This window comes from Arvicanthis niloticus, chromosome 20 (assembly GCF_011762505.2).
Source record: "Arvicanthis niloticus isolate mArvNil1 chromosome 20, mArvNil1.pat.X, whole genome shotgun sequence".
In the NCBI taxonomy this organism is placed as follows: Eukaryota; Metazoa; Chordata; class Mammalia; order Rodentia; family Muridae; genus Arvicanthis; species Arvicanthis niloticus.
The window spans coordinates 2,791,390-2,811,294 of NC_047677.1; the positions used below are offsets into that span (position 1 = coordinate 2,791,390).

The 19,905-nt window shown below is 37.8% G+C and overlaps 1 protein-coding gene across 4 annotated transcripts in view; it reads left to right on the forward strand.

Annotated features, from left to right (window-relative positions):
• The window catches only part of Tbc1d32 (TBC1 domain family member 32), a 210,303-nt gene that overhangs the window by 84,739 nt on the left and 105,659 nt on the right, over positions 1-19,905 (forward strand). For all 4 annotated transcript variants that reach the window (XM_076917034.1, XM_076917033.1, XM_034524089.2 and 1 more), the window contains 5 exons: positions 676-877; positions 1,707-1,789; positions 4,213-4,351; positions 11,184-11,271; positions 13,375-13,493. In XM_076917034.1, the coding sequence (XP_076773149.1) occupies positions 676-877; positions 1,707-1,789; positions 4,213-4,351; positions 11,184-11,271; positions 13,375-13,493 (631 nt within the window). The remainder of the gene's footprint in view (positions 1-675; positions 878-1,706; positions 1,790-4,212; positions 4,352-11,183; positions 11,272-13,374; positions 13,494-19,905) is intronic.

Below are 19,905 nucleotides of genomic sequence, written 5' to 3' on the forward strand. Positions count from 1 at the left end.
TCTTATGTCTAATGTATATTGCTTTTGCTTTGACTTTTTTTTTTTAAATCTAGAAATAGTGTTAGTACTGGTGTTAGACTGACTAGGTAATCTTATTTATTTCTTACCATTAGCTGTGTGTTATTATGCAAGTTACTTCTGTAATCTGTACATATATTCTCCTATCTGGAAACTCCTTTTCCAAAGAATTATAGAAAAGATGATGTAAGCACCTAACACTTAAAACAACAGCTTTCACATTGGAAGCATTTTTTTTTTTTTTTTTGTCTCTGCTATTATTATTTCCACGAAAACGATCTCAGGCTTTGAGATAGAGTGGGCATGTTGTTGTTACTGTAATGGGGAAGGTAGCAACAGCTCAAACAAGATGGTATTCTCACTGTAAAATTAAGAACACTCATGCATGGCCCTGGCTGCATGGCATCCATGTCTCTTTAAGTGTTTGCAGATTTGCTGATTCTCCCTTGAATGCTCTTTCCTATGTTCCACAGAAAGCTTTGTCATAACTGGACATGTGCACATTGGTGGGTCAGGCATACTGTTTTGTTTGCAAAAGCCTATGAACTATGTAAAAGGGAAGAAGCAAGTGAGCGGTGTAGAGACAGGCTGTTTTGTTAATACTCCCTGATGTCAGGCTGCATTGGATTTGGGGTCACATCTGTCGTCTCTTCTTAGTCCTACAGGTGCTCATATAATAGCCAAGTTTTCAAAGAAACTCCTTGAAGAAGATATTTCGATTTTTTCTGGATCGGAAATGTTGCCTGCAGTTAAAGGAGCATTTATTTCTGTGTGTCGTCAGATATATGGGACATGTGAAGGCTTGCAGGTGCTGCTTCCTTATGGTTTACATGAATCTATAGCAAAGGCATGGAAGAAGGTACTTGCTTCAAACTTTTCCTCCCTGCAGATCTTTATTTAAGTTACAGGCATCATTGTAATATGGTATTATGGACAGGGTATTTTAATGGTACATGTATCTCTCTTTTTTTCCTTTTCCTTTCCTTTCCTTTCCTTTCCTTTCCTTTCCTTTCCTTTCCTTTCCTTTCCTTTCCTTTCCTTTTCTTTTCCCTCCCTCCCTCCCTCCCTCCCTCCCTCCCTTCCTCCCTCCCTCCCTCCCTCCCCCCTTTCTTCCTTCCTTGCTTTAGCTTTCTTTTCTTTTTTCTTTTTGAAACAGTCTCACTATGGAGCTCTGGTTGAAACTTACTATATAGACCAGGCTGGCGATGAGCTTACAGAGAGCCACCAGCCTCTGCTTCCTGAGTGCTAGTATTAAAGACATGTGCCACCATGCTAGGCTAAATATTATTACCTAGCATTGTGGTAGTTGGTATTAGCTATCCATACTTCTTAACTTGGCACAGGGTGACTTCAGAACCTCGTTCTCAGTAGGCCTAGGGTCTAAGCCTTTAACTGACAATCACAAAGTTTGTACTCTGCTAGCAGAAGCTTGAGGTAAATTTTCTTTGCATAGACTCCCCTTCCTCTGTAGAGATTAAGATATCAAGAACACAATGCAGCAGGAGCTGTATACAGACCAGTAGATTGCTAAGTCTTTCAGTTTCATTGAACCAGATAATTTAATTTTGAAAGCAATTGACTTAAAATAGATCAAGGATTAAAAACAGAACTACAGCATTAGAAACCTTCTGAATAATGTTATTGGTCAGGAAAGCAGAAAAACGAACTAACGGGTTATTTTCTCTTAGACAAGCTTGCTGTCAGAGAGGATCCCCACTCCAGTCGAGGGCTGTGAGTCAGTGTCCTCAGTGAGCCAGGAGTCTCCCAACAGGTAACTGTCACTGTTTCACACCTCTCTGTTGTATTTGTTGAGATCATTTAGAGACAATTGAAATGCAATGAAAATGGTGGAAAAACATTTTCCTGGAAGTTAAACTGTGTATGTACAGGTTCAAGGTAAATTACATTTTATAGGATTATTATTATTTATAGATTATGTGATATTTGTTACAAATGTAGAAATATTAAATAGTTTTTACTTCATCCTGTATTTATATTTTGTATTAGGAAGGTTGGTGGACTGTAAAGTTTTCAGAAAAATCAGAGAATTATCAAATACTAAAACTGGAAAGAAATCTTACATGGGTGGTAGAAGTAAGATGTTTCTAGATGGCAGGGAGATCCATTTACTTAGTTTTCAAAATACAGCAGTAGTGCAGTTTAGTTATGGTTTTGACAGTTGTGTAAATTATTAGTTTACTGTATGTATTTGTGCTTCTTTAAAATATTAATTGGCTCTGATGTTAACATGGAAATAATTTATTAAACTAAGGTTTAGTGATCTACATGTTCCAAGTTTTTATTTTAGTTTATGGTTGAGCATTGGCACCATGTGGATCATAGTAGGGACAGCTTTAAAGGATCTTTTTTTGCTAAATTTTGACCTTGTTTCTTTCTCTCTTATAGGATAGAGCTTAACTTACAAACTCAGTTATTTTTTAAAAATTTAGGAAAAGTTTAAAGGTTCAAAATAATTCATTCTCTGAAATTTACATGTATTTTTATTTATAATATGGTTAACAAACACATTAACTGCTTCTTTTTTCTCCTTTTCATTGAGAGAGTATGGAGAAATTGGGCAAGCTTTGTCCAGTCCCAATCTGTAGACATAGACTTTCCTCAAATGCACACGTCACTGTTATCAACTTCATTGCATATAAAACAGAACAGAATACGTGTTGGTACAGGGAGCTGCTTCCTATAGAGCAGAGGTTCTCAGCTTCCCTAATGCTGTGAACCCCTTATACACTTCCTTATGTTGTGGTGATCCCAACTATAAAATTATTTCATTTCAACTTTATAACTGTAATATTGGTGCTATAATGTAAAATATATAATGTGCAGGATATTGGATATGTGGCCTCCAAAGGGTTGGGCCCATAGCTTGAGAACCACTGCTATGGACAGAGTGGACTAGAGAAGAGGCACTGCTTATCCAAGAAGCCCTAAGTTCATTCTTCCTCCATACAGAGTATGGATGGGTTAGTAGGTTTAAAGAGGCAGTGTTACCTATGAGTATGTGCTTACAGGAGAGCAGTGCTAGGGAAGAAGAGGTTTTCTAACCTCTGGTATTACTGTCCAGGTTCATTAGAGCTTTCTAGGAAGAACCAGTAGGATAGATACATGGCTTAGTGTATGAGCAAGGAGAGCATCTACTAGGGGCTTAATATTAGGTTCCTGCTGTTACAGAGGACAGGATGTTTGAAATGTAGATAATGCAGTTGATAATAATGCTCAGGCCAAGTATTAAGAGTCTCAAGTTGTGAGATTTGGGCTGGCCTCAGACTCACAGAGATCTTCCTGCCTCTGTCATTAGCTCCCAAGTACTGGGAATCACAGGTATGTGTCACTATGCTCAGCTAACCTTCTATGTTTGGCAGTGTCTGTTCATTTAAACTACACCGTCACCAAAAAAATGTTTCCTATCACCCAAACACATGTTCTTGTTCTTAAGTAGTTTAATTGTATATAACTGTCGGGGCAGGCAAGCATTCTTAAACATTCTCCAAGTTATCACTCCTGTACCTTCTGGACTGTGTGGCACCTGACACATCTTGTTATCTACAGTATAATGGCTGGGGCTAACAGGTGATGTCCTTATCAGGCAGCTCTTACTTGTATGTTAACGGTAAAAGTTTAATTAAGCAAATAATATATCTATAGATTATAGTGTTTTCCAATTTTTAATATGGTTTCTGTTATTTCTTTTTTTTTCTCTTTACCTCTGCCAAAGTTATTAGTCTTAAAAATATGATCTGGGAAAACATGTTATTATTCACTTCCAAATACAATAAAAATGTATGAAAATAAAAGAGAAACCATGTATTTTATGCTTCAAAACACCAGAAAGCGAGTATTTTAATAAAAAGAATGCACAAAAATAATGGGCAGTTGAGGTGCAGGGGATCCAAGGGCAGCAGCATCATAAAGAGAAGGTGGGGACCTGGTCAGCACGCAGCACCTGAGGCGGATGGGAACACGCTGCACCTGAGGTGAACACTCACTCACTGATGGGAAGCTGTCGTAGTAGAGTTGAGAAAAAAAAACCTCACAGAGCCTTTTCAGCTCCTAACATCTACGGAGTGATCTGCAGTCAGTGTATACTCTGTCAGTTTAATTATTGTCCACACCCATCTTACCTATTTTCCATTCTGAGCTATTAAGTGTCCTTTTACCTTACTTTTCCTGTTTCAGTGTGGCTTGGGAGGACAATTTGTTGGATGATTTACTCAATTTTGCAGCCACTCCCAAAGGACTGCTGCTTCTTCAGAGAACAGGTGCCATCAATGAATGTGTGACATTTATGTTCAGCCAATATGCAAAAAAGCCACAGGTACGAATTGCCATCTGCTTTGAGTGAGAGGATTGTTGTTGTTATAAAAGCCATTGAGAACAGCATTCTGCTCTCCATGTGTGACGAGGTTATAAAGCTTCAGTTAAAATCCTGGGTTGCATTGTAACACTTGAGGTTTTTTTTTTTTTTTTTTGGAAAGCTTTAGGTAGCAGATATTGGTGTCTGTATCTGTATTTTGAAATTGCAAGTAGTCAGATGGCATTGAAAAATTCAGTTAATTTTCCAGATGTTTTATAAGCATGATATAATACCTCCATATGTACTGGGTAGAATTTCTGGGAAAAAATCCTATTATGTCTAAATGTATGTATCCATAAAGGTTTAGGCCTCAGGGATTTTAAAGCCACAAACTTCCCTTTAGAGGGATTATATTCTACTATTACATAAAACTTACAAGGTGATTTATTTAATCAAGTAGTCTGAAGTAATTGGTTCATAATTAGATTTTTTCTGTCATAATAAACTCGTTTCTGGGACTTTTACATCTTAACTGCTTTTGAGGATATTTTTCTGCATAACATTTTTTTTTTTGGCTAGGGTCAAGGCTGATTGTGTGTGTGTGTGTGTGTGTGTGTGTGTGTGTGTGTGTGCATGCTGCACACAGTTTCATGGATGTGAAGGTTGATTTCTGCTGCTTTCTAAATTGCTCTTCACTTTTTCAAAATGTATCTTCTTTGTATTAGGATTTTGGCAAGAAATTTAGACCTATAGTTTGTGAGAACAAATTTCATTTGTTAGAGTCTGAAAGGGCTGCATACATCCCTGGAGCTGAGTAATAGCTTGACCTTTGCAAACTGTCCAGTCTACAGCTTGCTGGCCAACCTTGTCCTGCTTAGTAATTTTGTATTTTCCCTATCCTTGTCAAAGATTTCCCTCTCTGGAGCCTCAACTTCCAAGGTTTCCTCTTCTTGAAGTAAGCATCAGCAAGGTGTTTTGGGATTTTCACATCACTGTTAGCAGTGTTTGTGGAGGTGGGCATGGCAGGTTTCTGGTGTGTTCTGTGCAAGGAGTTGGAAGGAAATAGGTCCAGTCCCAGGCAGCAAAGCAGTTACTCGGGCTGTTTTAGGAACACCACTCTTGCCCCCATGCTAGTCGATTGGCAATGATCAGGGCTGGGTGTGCTGTGCTGTGCAGCATCTCACATGATGATGGGAAGTTTCTTTCCCTGGTTTTGCCACTTCCCTGGTACTTCTTTGGCAAAATAACAGGTAGACATCTTGCAAATTTAACCATGTATGTAACTCTGTTCTTTTTTTTTTATATTGCTTTCTTTTTTATTTTATATTTTATTTACATTTAAGATGCCATCCCCTTTCCACATTTCCCCTCCCTAGAACACCCCTGTCCCATGCCCCCTTTCCTTTTTGCTTTTATACGATTTTTTAAAAATGTTAATCAAAGGATTTATAAGTTTGGTAATGCTCAATCAGAAGCGTAACCCAATACCCAACCTAGATATAAAAACTATCTTTGACTGGTGGAGACATGTTAACATCTGCCTCCATGCCCCCTCTCTCTTTCTCTCTCTCATCACCTAGCTTCTCCTCTTCTTCATCTTCTCTCCTTGTTCCATCTCTTCCTCTCAGTACTCCTTCCCACTTAGCTCCTCCTACATATCACTCTTCCTGTTAAAGTAGAACTTTTCTCTCAAAATACAGCTAGAGCATACTTATTCCTAATTGTACCAGTGAGGTACAAGATAGTCCTAATACCCAGTCCATCATTCTGTTGACTAACCAGAACCTCTGTCATCTCTTCTAACTAAAACACTTACTTTTGATCCTGGCTTTTTGGTTTTAGAATGAATGTCAGCTGAAAACCATTTACTCAGATCTTTTCTCTCAAAGTAAATAGCCAGGATTGGTTATGAGACTATAGGTCTTCAACCCCATCAGAAATCCAGAATGACTGAGTTAACTGAAGTTATGGGAAGCACTAAGCATAGCTTCTAAAACTTAGCCAATTTATAGAGACCACTGAACACCTGAAAAGCCCCTATACTACTGAATGTTGGAGCATCAAATCTTCAGCCTTCTGGCCCAGAATCATCTGACAGACCTTAGTGATGCAGGATTATTAAGGGCTGATTACTCTGTCTAGGCAGATATAATCAGTCGACTATTCTGCAAGTGTGTCCTTTTCTGGACAGTAATTTGTCTGTAGATGGAGAGAGGCAATTCTTGCCTAGTGGCTGTCACCGCACCACTGGAGTATCTCCAAGGATGCTCAATTTCTTCTTAGAATCAACGACAGGAAGCTGTCAGGAGCAGACAGGTCTCTAATCAAAATGAACATTAATATATAAATATTTGTAGCGTCAGTTCTATGGACTTCTGATGTTTTGAAAACCAACTATCCATGTAAGGTAACCTGGACTGTTGTCTGTTCACTCTTCTCAGCTATTTCTAAATAAAATATGGAAAACACCCTAACAATAAACTCAAAACCATGAATTTGCTATAGTCCCTTAACTCATAGGTTAACCGTCCCAAATCAGTTAAAAAAGGGCTGGGTCTAGGCCTTGTATTCCTAAATGTGTTATATAGGCACAATGCCCATGAGAGTATCAATATTCATCTCATTTTTATATCAACTTACTCTTCCCCCCACCCCTCTTCTAAAATCTCAACGCCCTTAATCAGCTTGAAGAAGTTAAAGAGTCAGCGCCCCTATTCCCTGAGCTTGGGGACTAATGTGGTTAATAATGGTCTGTCTTTCTAGGGAAAAGTAGTGGTTTTGTTGGAACAGGGGGGATTAGCTAGGATTTATTGCATAGCCATAACTTATTGGTAGAAATCTGTATAATTATTATCAAGATGAAGTTATAATTTCTTAAATGGTACAAAATTTACTTTCATTTCAAATTTAAGGTTTTCATTGGTATGAGCCTCTTATTAAGATAAAAATGAGATGAGTATTGATACTCTCATGGGTAACTCTGTTCTTGTTGCTATAAACTGCTTTTGTGACAGTTGGCAAGACCCATCCCTTAAAATTCTTTTTTTCCTCTTTCCAATCTGGCTTTAGTGGGAGAGATACACCTAGTCCTGCAGTGACTTGATGTGCCAGGGTGGGGGGATGACTGGGCGGGGGTACCCACTCAGAAAAGAAGGGGAGGGAAGATGGGGGGGGGAAGGATTATGGAAGGGGTTGACCAGGAGCCAATATTGGGATGTAAATTGAATAAATAAATAAGAAACAGCAACAAAAAAGAAAAGGAAAAAGAAATGAAAATTGCAGGGGAAAAAAATTTTGCAGCTGAGTAGTTTACTCCTGTGCAGGATCCTTATGGAATACTTGGCAGACTGCGAGTGTTTCCAGGTCCTGTGACTTGGGTGGGACTTCCCCTTTTACTCCTTAGCCTCCGGTTGCCTTTCATAGGAGTGCCTCAGCCTGCTCCTTCATGTCTGGCCTGTCAGCCTATCACCTACCATCTTGCAAGATGGCAAAGAGCTCCATCTTAGTTTCTGAAATAGCTTGCCTGAACTAGGAACTCACCAATTTTGGTGCTAAGGCTACATGACCAGCAACCTTGTCTCTCCTTCGCCAGTGTTGAAATGCTAGGCTTGTGCTACTGAGCTCAGCTTCCCCTGCCTCCCTTCATCCCCAAATGTGGGTTCAGGCAGAATGAACTCAGGCCTACGTAGCAAGCACTTTACAGATGTACCCAGGCCCGGGATCAGTTCTTTCATAAAGTGTTTTGATAGTTTATGTTTGCTAATAACAAGTGCTTCCCCCTCTACTCTCGTAAATTTCAATCTTATCCTTTGTTTAAAACTATTAGAAAATAAATAATCATTTTTGTTGTCTCTGTCTAATAGTTACTTCTGTTCTTCAATTTATGGCATACTTACCTGATCCATCTGTATGCGGTTCCTTATTTATTTTATTTTATTATTGTCTTATTTATTTTATTCTGGTATCCTTCCAGATTGCTAGTTCTATTTCACCCTGTACACATTTCTCTTCCACAAGCTTCCACATTAAGAGTTTATTATATGTAACACACACACACAGTTCCTCCTTCACAGTCTTTTATATTATTATAAATATTCTGGTTTATTTTGAGTGCCTCCAGCTCCCCACAGCCATGCTTAGAGCTGCCTATGTATATTAATTACCTGTTCAGTCTCCCTATTTGTTTATACTGTATATCTTCATGAAGACTTCCTGTGTGTAAACTGTCTATCATCATGACAACGTGCAAGTAGTTCATAAATATTTTCTCATTCAGGTGCCTCACATCAGGCAGGCATGTCTTTACATGATACATCTAAAATTTGATATCATTTTTATGTCCTTAAATTTCTAAACCTAATATTCTTTGCATCACCCTGGCTGCTTGCATAGAGGAGACTGCTCCTTTGACACTGGGAATTTACAGCTCATAGCTCTTAATTAGCATATTCATCACATGTTAATATGCCCTGATATTCTAGATATTTTCATCATTTATCTCCTCAGATATTTTCCAAGAAAGTCTGGTGGCTAGGCCACTTTCATAATTTTGTGGAAGAAAAAGTGGATGCTCTGATTACTTACACAGTGTGTTTTTATGGATCTGTTAGCTGGCTAGTTATAATGGTCAGACTAAAACTCAGATTTCTTTTTTTCTAGTTTTTGACCATGTGCCTGAAGACTTATCTTGTTTAATAAAGTGTCTGACTCCTTTTCACAATATCTGGGAAGTGGGCAAAGCATGTGGCTACTAAATAATCCTATTTTCAGGGCCTGTGGGAGGGACTTACGAGTAGGGCCCTCTTTGGGAGGAAGATGCAGGGAAGGAAGGATAGGTTTTTTATCTTCCTGGTTGTCTATGTCACTCACTGCAGAGCAGTGGATTCTAACTCAAGGAAAATTGTTAGTGTATTTATGTTTAGGTATTTTATTGGGTTCTTATACGTCTACCTCCCTTTGAACCCTTATTCCACCCTAATCCCTTCCAACCCAGCAACACTAGGTAGGAGAGAAAGAAGATTAGAGGGAAAAGGAGACATAGACTTCTATAGACTACTTCCTGCTGATTGGATTCCTTGGGGCAAGTCCAATCTTTGCCAGAATATTCAGCAGTCCAGAAAACCAGCAATCCAGCACTTCAGCAATGGAAACGTACCAGCAGGAATCAACAAGGACCAGCAGCAGCAGGGGGAGCAGCAGCTGCCACCGGCCCTCTTGGGCTGCCCCATTTATACCCTGTCCAGAGTCCCCAGAATTAAAATCTCTGCAGCTGGCAAATTCACACCCTGCTAGTGTATGAGGCAAATCATAATCACGTAGCCAGACTAAGTGACTCATTAAAATCAAAGAGCTAGGATTAAACTCAGACCAGAAGTAAAATGGTTACAAATATCACATTGGTACTAATTCACGGTGAAGGTTCATTGTTTTGTGCTGTTATAACCTGGGAGAGATTTCTAGTATTCTAATTGTAAGTGGCTCTGCATTGTATGTAACTAGTATTCTGTGAAACAGCCTCTTATCCCACACCTGGGCTTTAAACAAAAACATATTCATATAACATAACTGGGTTTTTAAAGAAACTAAAATTCTCACTACAGAAAATGGAAAACATGACTAACAAGACTGAAAAAGACGGCTAAGTGAAAAAGATATATGCAATAGAAACTTGATGAAATACACTGAATTTTCAGCATGGCTTCCTTTTAAGCTACATTTTTTACCTTTAAAACTGATGCACATTTTTATGTTTTAAGAGGGTGAAATTAACCAGGTGCTTTTAATGAAATGTTCTAAAGTAAGAATTCTGAGTGGTTAACTGTGTTCAGAAGTTGGATATATATATAGTCTATATATATATATATATATATATATATATATATATATATATATATAGTATATATGTATAGTCTAAAGAGTGTGACGGTTGCTTGCAGTGCCACTTCACCCCTTTATTCTGATTAATACAAAGAGGTCGGCTCACTTTTGTAGTTATCCCAAGCAGGTTTGTTCCTTGTAAAGTGACAAGTACTGAAGGCCTTTTACAGCAGAAAATGACATATTGACGATTAGGACCAGGCAGCTCTCCTTTAGAAACAAAAATTATATTCTCTAGAAATACTTATTTTGAGGAGAAGCCATCAGATTTTAAGTAATTTTTTTAAATTTCTAAAAACACATTTAAGAATTTGGAGGTGAAAGTTTACAAATGAGGAAGTGGCCTAAAAAATGAAAACAGAATGCTACAGTTTAGGATGATACAATTTAGAAATGGAGGGATCTGAGTCCCTTACTTTATGAGAAATTCAGTCTGGGAGTAATAAATGACTCTTCAAAATTATATATATATATATATATATATATATATATAAAATTATATATATATATATATATATATATATATATATATATATATATATACATGTGTGTTCATGTGTGTGAGTTCAGATGTCCAAAGAGACCAAGGTGTTGGATCACCTGTAGCTAGAGTTATAGCTGGTTATGAGTCCCCAGGTATGGATGCCGGGAACTGAACTGAATTCTGGGAACTGAAGTTGGGTCCTCTGCAAGAGCAGTATGTGCTCTTAACTGTAACCTCATGTGTTCAGCACCCAACTAAGTGACTCGTTAAAGTCAAAGAACTAGGATTAAATTCAGACCAGAAATAATTGTTACAAATACCACATTGGTATTAATCCACTGTGAGGGTTTCATTGTTTTGTGCTGTTATAACCTGGAAGAAATTTCTAGTATTCTAATTGTTGAAGAGCCGTAAGAGACTGTACCCATAAGTCTGCATTGTGTTTAACTAGTATGCTGTGCTCTTTGCTTCTTCATGTGTTCTTCACATTAGATCAACAGGCAGAAGAAGTTTGGCTATGAAGTCTTGGTTGTGCAGGTGGCATCCACAGCAGCAGGCGCAGTGGCTCTACAGAATTCAGGCAAGCCTTTCCCCCACTGGATAAAATGCCATCGCTGTAAATTAAATGAATAACTGAAAATTTAGCATGATAACCTTCCAGAATATTTTTACCCCTAAAATTCTACTTTGCAGTTTGTGACTGTGTTGAAGAAAGTTTCTCTTTGTTTTCCACAAAATTCCAATGGTACTTAGTAATCTATGCTGAAACATTCAATTATTGAAGAATCCCTTTTCACTTATAAAACTGAAGAGTGCCTTTCTGTCTTGATATAATTATGCCTGAAAGAATGGTCCAATGTTTTGTCTGTTAGATTTTCATGTGCACCTAAATGCAGTCGTTATAGCTGTCACATGTCTGTAACAGGTTCTTACTCCTGCCATTCCTCGTCTCTCTAGAAAGCATTTCCCTCACTCTGTAGCCTCCTCATGCTCTTTAGAGTTTGCTGTTCATATATATTCTTCAATATCAATTGGAGATGTTGGAAAGTAAGCCATGATGATTTTATATGTCATATGTTTAGTTTACTGAGCACTGGCCAACACATGCTTAGTGATAGAAAAGTGAAATTCCCAGTTGGAAGTGGTGAATCACCACATATGTATCAGTGACTACTATTCATTCTCTACTTAAGCCAAAACAGTTTGCAAAATTTTATATTTCTGCCCAGGTAATTTGGGCTCTTTTTATATATTTCTTGAGAAAACTGAAGCACATTTTTCTTCTGCTTAGAATAAAATTTATGTAGCACTGTAGATGATAATATAATAATTGAACCATTTGAAGGTTAGGTTTAATCCCAGAGCTGCTTGTCATTAAGTAGTTAAGCTTTTGCACTTCACATTGTCAATGTTTTTTTCAATGATTAAATGACATTCTACATGGGCCATAGGATGACTATCGATTCCTAAGCACTAACACTACAGGTATTGGATTGGATACTTTATGTTCATCGTCCCACTTGAATGCTCTGGAAACTCTGGAATTTTCATTTTCAAATACTAAAATGCCTTGGTCTCTGAAGATGAGGAATTTCCCCCCAGTGACTGTAAGCTAATTAATAAACACTTAAATTAGACCCTGGTATCCCAGGTGTAGAGCCTGCATTTTTTAGTTGTACCCTAACACTTACTTCTCTTATTTAGTTATAGGCATATAACAATATATACTCCCATCATTTCTTGCTGGGCTGTAATTCTTTGTGTAGAGTTGAGTCCTAGTGGGCTTTCTGCTGTCTGTTTTAACAAGTTATTGTTGTTGTCCCTTGTCAGCTAACATTTAGGCAGTTGTGTTAATGAGACTTTATGGGTATAACTTTTGGCAGCATCAGCAGACACAATCTCACAATGAACACCCTGAGTTCAGGTTCTTCCCGTCTTTCCACCCCATCTTCTGCTATGTATCCTGATCCCTGTATATGGGATTTGTGTTGTAGATGTTCCACTGGGATTGGGCTCCACCACTCTGCATTTGATTGGTTGTGGCTTTCTGTAACAGTCTCCATTTGTTGGAAAGGGATGTTCCCTTGATGAGGGGTGAGGTCTACAGTTTTTTGTGGGTATAAGGACAAATATTTAGAATGTAGTTAGGAATGAAGGCATACTGACTTTATGATTAGATATTAGGTTTTTATAGGTGGTGTATGATTTGAAGATTTAATAATCAGCTTTAATATTCCTTTAGGGAGATAGTATTTGACTCAAGAGAATTGAAAAGTTGCATTGAAGCAATGTCCAGAATTGTTTCAAACATATGGAATTATAAGTGAATGTTACGTTAAGTAAACATATTTTTTTAGATGCCTGGCCTACTTTTTGATGCCTCTATCCTCTTCCTCCAACTCCTGAACACAGTCTTTATAGTATCCAGGAAAAATCTTTTTCATGATTTATTTAACATTACAAGGAGATAGGATATCCTAAATATTTAGTAACAATAGCAAGTACCATTTCTATCAAGGGTAGCGATTACACTATTATTTCTATAAGAATCAAATATTTTTTCTCCATGAGGAAATCTTTTCATAAGCATAACCTTATCTTTATTCCTTGAACCAGATTATATTGTTTAATACTATAGTATAAATCATGCTATCACAATGATATAAGTAATACTTCTTCCTAGGCTTCATTAGTGCGCTTATAACTGAGTTATGGTCCAACCTTGAATGTGGAAGAGATGATATAAGGCTAACTCATCCCAGAGCTACCCCAGTGGACCCAATTGACCGAAGCTGTCAGAAGGTAAGAAGCTGTGTGATGTCATGTGCATAGACTTGAAGGGTATTGAGCAGAAATGACTCCATAAACCTTATCTGTGTCACATACATGCAGCAAACTTAATCTTAAGCGGACCCTTTCCCATTTAATACCTCAAGATATTTCTCATTAAAAAGTAATGTTAGTAAACTGTAAAACACCAAGGTTCTTTGTAAAAATATATTGGAAGGATACTTTTCTTCCATGTTATTTTTATTATATTTTTTCTTTCTTAATAAAGGGTATTAACATGCCAGGTATGTTATGAAAAACAATGGGTCCCTAAAGCAAACACAAACCAATATCACAGATGCCCAGGAAGCTTTTTGCCCCTGGGTTTGAATCTGACGAAGTTGTTAGGATGGAGCAAAGGTGAACAGCAGAGGGAAGATAGATGCTGTTGGCGAGGGCGGGAGCAGCAGTGTTCTAAATGCTTCCACAGTGCACTGTTAAAATTCAACGGCTTTTCCTGTATGGAACACCTAATTTCTTATCTAAAGTATGGAACACCTAATTTCTTATCTAAAGGAATGATTCCCTGCAGTGGAAGCCAGAACAATTTTTGGTAGAAAGATACCATAAAACTATTTAAAATACTCCCCATTCTTTCAGAAGTTCCTTTCTCCCTCTGGGATGTTAGGCTAGTTCACCCCTGTACAATACATGAAAATTAGAAAATAATTTAAAAATGAAGTGATGAAAAGTGTTTGAGAGACCAAAGCCAGGCAGTTAGTGCAGGACAGTGACTTGCAGGATGCTCCTGCTTCGCCGTCTGTGTAACAGCCAGTGTTTGCTTGTTTGAGACAGTGTTGCTTTATGGAACCCTGGCTGGCCTTGACATCTCTGTGTAGACCATGCTGGCCTTGAATTCTCTGAGATTCCCCTGCCTCTGCCTCCCAATGTTTCTGCCAGGAAGCCTGGATACAAAGTTTAACTTCAGGAAAAGCACCCATTGGTCTTCTAAGGATAATAACTCAGTCTAGAAAGCTAGTAGAAGAGAAAGAATTCCGAGGTTAGGGTTACTTGGCAGCTGAAAATGGAGCTGGGAGCCTGGTGCAGACAAAACCAAAGTAGGTTCTACAGAGATGTGGTAGCCCCCAAACTGTAAGCTATATCTGTAAACTCTAGTAACACTGCTGCTCACCAGCAGCCAGTGTAACTGTCCCCAGAATTCATCTTCTGTCTACTAGTGCTGGGCATGCAAAGAATGTAACTGCTGAGGCTGGGGGAAATGTCAGCTGGTAAAGCAGTTGCTCTGTAAGCACAAGGACCTGAGCTTGATCCCCAGAATCTACATTTGAAACAACAGTGAGTGGGGCTAGTGGGACATCTCATTGGGCTAATGTATTTGTTGCCAAGCCTGACTATCTGAGTTTGACCCCCAGGACCCATATGGTAATGGAGAGAATGGATTCCTGCAAGTTGTTCTCTGACTTTACACACTAGCATGCTGTGCCACTCCCACTGCCTAACTCCAAATAAATAAATAAATGAAAAAAATAAGGAAAATTCAACTACTCACCCCCAAACAAAAAAACAAAACAAAACAAAAAACCCAAATCAAATTCCCCAAACCAGGCACGTTGGCACATGGTTGTGATTCCAGCACTGGGGAGGTAGAAGCAGGCCGGTAATTGGCACTTACTGGAGAGCCAGCCAAGCTGACATAGGGAGTCACATGACATTTAAAAGCTGAACAGTAAAGGAGACAAGCAAAGATTAAAGAAAAAGCCTACAGATTGGGAGAAAATCTTCACCAGCTTTGTGTCTAACACAAAGCTAACATCTGTATCTAACATCTAGAATGTATACAAAACTCTAGAACTTAAAAGCCCCAAGGCCTCATCATCCAGTCAGAAACAGTCCAATGAACTAAATATATAGTTGTTAAAAGAGACAACAATATGCTAATAACTATATGAAAACATGTTCAATATCTTGAGCCATCAGGAAAATAGAAAGCAAACCACACTGAGAATCCATCTCACCTCTGTCAGAATGAGGACAAATGAACCAGCAAGTGCTGTCAGGATGCAGGGAGAGAGGAAGCTCTGTGCATTGTGCAAGGTGTAAATGACAGTAGATATTACGTATGTCAGTTACTATGGAGGATTCTAAGAAAACTGAAGTTAGAGCTATGGTAGTTATTCTGTGCTGACACCTGCACATCCATGTTTATTATGGCGTTACTCACAGTAGCCAAATTAGGCATCAGCATAAGAGTCTACCAGTCAAGGAATATAACAGATGTCTTTGTGACAGTGGAGTTTCTTGTTTTAGCCAAGTTAGGACTCAGCATAGGAGTCTATCAGTCAAGGAATACAACAGATGTATATGTGACAATGGAGTCTCTTTCTTCCATAAAGAAAAAAGGAAATTAGTTACCTGCAGGGACATGGATGGAAGTGGAGGTCAGCATGTTAACCATATCAGCTAGGCTCAGAACAAATGCCACATTCTCTAACATTCAGAACCTAGATTAGCTAATGGCAGAGAAAACTCCTGCCAGCATACGCACCCTTCACATATGGCCAAGGATGGTCTCCACGTGGAAGTCTGGATTTTCCAGAGAGGAAGAGGGGATAGTAGATAGGTAAGGCTATAGAGGTAGAGTATGTGGCCACATCATCACGAAACTGGGGCACATTATTATATGACCCCACACAGTTACAGAGTCCTTCATGTATGGCATAAATTGGTACAATAGTGTAAGTTGTAAATACGTGTGAAGTATTTTTCTTGCAAGTTTAAGGTTATTGGAATTTTATTCAAGTTATTTGACTTTGTGGTGGGAATATCAATATAAATAGGATTGATTTTTGTCATGAAAATTTATATATTTTCCTAGTTTACATATGAAAATATCCAACAAATGACAATTCATAGAATTAAACAGATCAAGCAGTCATCCTGAGATCTCAGTTATTCCACAGGTTTCTTCTCACTTTTGGTTCTGTTTTTTTTTCTATTTTAAATTACAGTCATTAATTAAATTACAGTCATTACATGTAATGAAATTCATTAAAATGTGTATTTGAATTTCAGGCCCTTGCTTGTATTTCCCAAATCTCTCTCTCTAGCTATGTCATTAAATATGATAGGCAGTGGTCTTGATGCTGTAATTTAAATATACAGTAAATAAAAATATAAAATAAAAACTCAATGACTATTATAGAAGAGGGGATAGAACAATCCAAAGAACCCCAGAGGTTAAGTAGGACCTGAGAGAAAAAGCATCTTGTAGGTGTGGCCCATGAACTTACAGTAGCTGTGATTGCCTGCACAATATTAAGCCAGTGAACATTCAAGCATGGAGGCGAGAAGGACTCATAACCCCCACTCTGTGTGTAGCTTTTGACAGTTGATGGCTTCTGGGGAGGAAGTATCAGTTTCCTTAAGTGTGGCCTCTGCTCCTGTAGATGGTGCCACACCCCTGAACATATGAACAATATAAAGTGGACTTAGTAAATTAAAAAAACACATGAATATGGAAGTTGGAGAGGAAGTTCAGGGGGTTGATGGGCCTGCGAGGAGTTATGGGGAGGATAGGGTTATGATTAAAATTCATTATGTGCATGTATAAAATATACAGTCTCATATATATATACACATATATATGTATATATATATACATATGTATATATATATATAATTTTTTCAATGTTTAGAACCACAGGTGATTAGCGGTGTTCTACAAGCAAGTCTGATTACATGACATTTCCAGAAAGTCCTATTGTCCAACGTTTCCTTAGGGAACCCCTGAAAAACAGTACAGAGAAGTCTAGTCTATAATGTTAAAAATTCTAAAAGAAAAAAAAAACTAGCAAAACAAAAATCCCCAGAGTCTGGGAGGTAAGAACCAAAGGAGCTGAGGGTCAGTACAGGTGAGAATACACACGGTACTACCATTGTATTACACTTAAAAGGACTAGATGGTTTTACGAGAGATCTTCAAGCACACAAAATGATGATCTGGGTCCAGTGAGATGTCCTAACAGTGTCTATAAGAGAAGATGCTGGCCACCAATGCTGACAATGTGAGTTTAGTTCTCTGACTCTCACACATGCTGTAGCACGAGTGTGTGTGTGTGTAGCACACACACACTGAGCAAATAAAGGAATAAATCAATAAGCAGTTGCAAAAATCGTAAGAACAAGAAGTTGCAAGTATATGCTGTCTTTGTGAAATTCCCTTTAAGTAAAGATGCAGATACATTTCATGCAAAGAATTGGAAAAGGACCCAGGGGAACACTATAGGGACCAGAAGCCTGGTATGGCCATAGTTGGTGTATTAGTGAGCTTTCCGTTGCTTTGATATACACCATGGCCAACAACAACTCAGGGAGGGACGGGTTAGTTTGACTCATGTGTACTAATCACAGTCCGTTGTTGAGAGAAGTTCAGCAGGTACCATGAATCAACATGTCCACACTTCATATCACTTCCTGTGGTCACTTGCTGATTTCCTCCTTAGAGTCCTGATACAATAGTACTATCCATGCTTCTCTTGAAACTTTGAAATCAAAATTAGTTTCATATCTCCTAATATTCGTGACTATACAGCCAAATTATTCTTCTTTAAAGAATTCATTCTAAAGTATAAAGATAATATTTACTTTCCTGGACACTGCTTCCTTTTTCCCAGAGGATGGATCACACGAACAGAGCATTTCTGTGTGCTTCAGGCCTGCTCTCCGTAAGCCACACCTCCACATCCCTTACAGCCTAATCCTCCTCATCCCCTGTGAGCTCTGCAGAGCACAGTACCACCAGGCTACTTACAGTCCTGAATGGAATGACCTCACTGTGTGCCTGCCTGTCCTTAGGTCAGGACTGTTTCTTCACTTATATTTTAATTGACATCTGGCATAACTAGGACAGGCAGTAGATATTGAAATATTTTGAGTGAATAGTCATTGTGAATCTTACAGTTTTAGCTCATACGAAGTTTGTTACTTAAATAATTTTAAGCTTTAAATGCCAATATTAAAAATATTACCCATGAGGCCTTCCGCTGGCTTAGTTAACATTACTAGAGAAAACCTTGTTACTCCCAGACACACTTGAGTTCATAGGTGTTTGGTGCTGTTTCAATTTTAGGATTATATATATGCTACCAGAAACACATTTAATGTACTTTTGTATCAACTGATGATTGTATTGAAAATATTTTCATTCTTATGAATGCTTAATTCATTACAGTTTATAATATGTTAAGTACTTTTAAAAATGTCTAGCGAGTGAGAAGTGGATTTTTTTGTTCTTGTGGTAATCTACTGAAATCTTCTCAAGTTGCTTTTAAATTATCTGTGGGTTATTTGTTTTCAAATACAGTCATTTGATAGTGTTCCTCTGAAGCCTTACTTAACTTGCTTATAGTAGTTTATCAGAAATTACTACAACTATATGCCAACAGAATTATTTTATTTCTTTGAAAGGAGATTCCAGAATCATGAGTAGAGCTGTCTATGTAAATAATAAGAAAGCCTCAGTGAGTTAGTATATGATTGGTAAATAAATCCACCTTTTCCTATCAAACTGGGTATTATCCATTTTGTAACTTGTATTTGTAATCCATTACTATAGAGAAGAAGAGATTTGTTTATTATATGTAAACATTGCTGGATTAGTATCATGAAATGTTTAAAGCATTTTTAGCTTTCAAATTTACCTTTGATATATTCTCAGGGTATTGAAGTAAATTTTTAAAAGTTATATTGGAATCTGCAAATTATCCTTCTATTAACGCCTGCCTGGTGAAGTTGTTTGTGCAGTTGTTTCATTGGTGGCCATGAACCCTCTGGTTTCCTTGTAGGTCCTTTTATACTAATGTAGAGACAATTTCTCTACCTTGCTTTCCTGATAATCAGTCTTTCTCTCTGCTCATCACTACACTCATCTAAAGTGAAAGTTTCTCTGCGTAATATAGTATTCCAAGCAAGTTCTGTAAATTTTAGCTAAACCATTACACTTATTCTTTGGTAATTTTACTGTTATGCTAATTATATTAGGTTTAAATCTTTGATTATTGTTATTGTTGGTAAGAAACTGTATCTTTGTTTTAAGAGGTTGTACCTGAAAGGAAAATTATGGATTCCTTAAACTTTATGCACATTCAATCTTTATCCAAAGGTACAATTTGCTACACATCACAACATGTTGTACATATTCACTGTAGGACCACTGTAACATGATAAATAATACCCTACTATGTATAAAAGGAAAGAAAAGGATGTGGACTATACGTTTCCTATTTACAAGCAAGAACTGGACAGTTGTTAAGCCCGTTAAATAATATCTGATGGCTATGTTTTCGTTTGCAGAGAGACCTTATCCAAAAAAGTAAAAATCTGTGTTAGTTCTTATATGAATGTGTTATTAATCAAGTCCTTTATC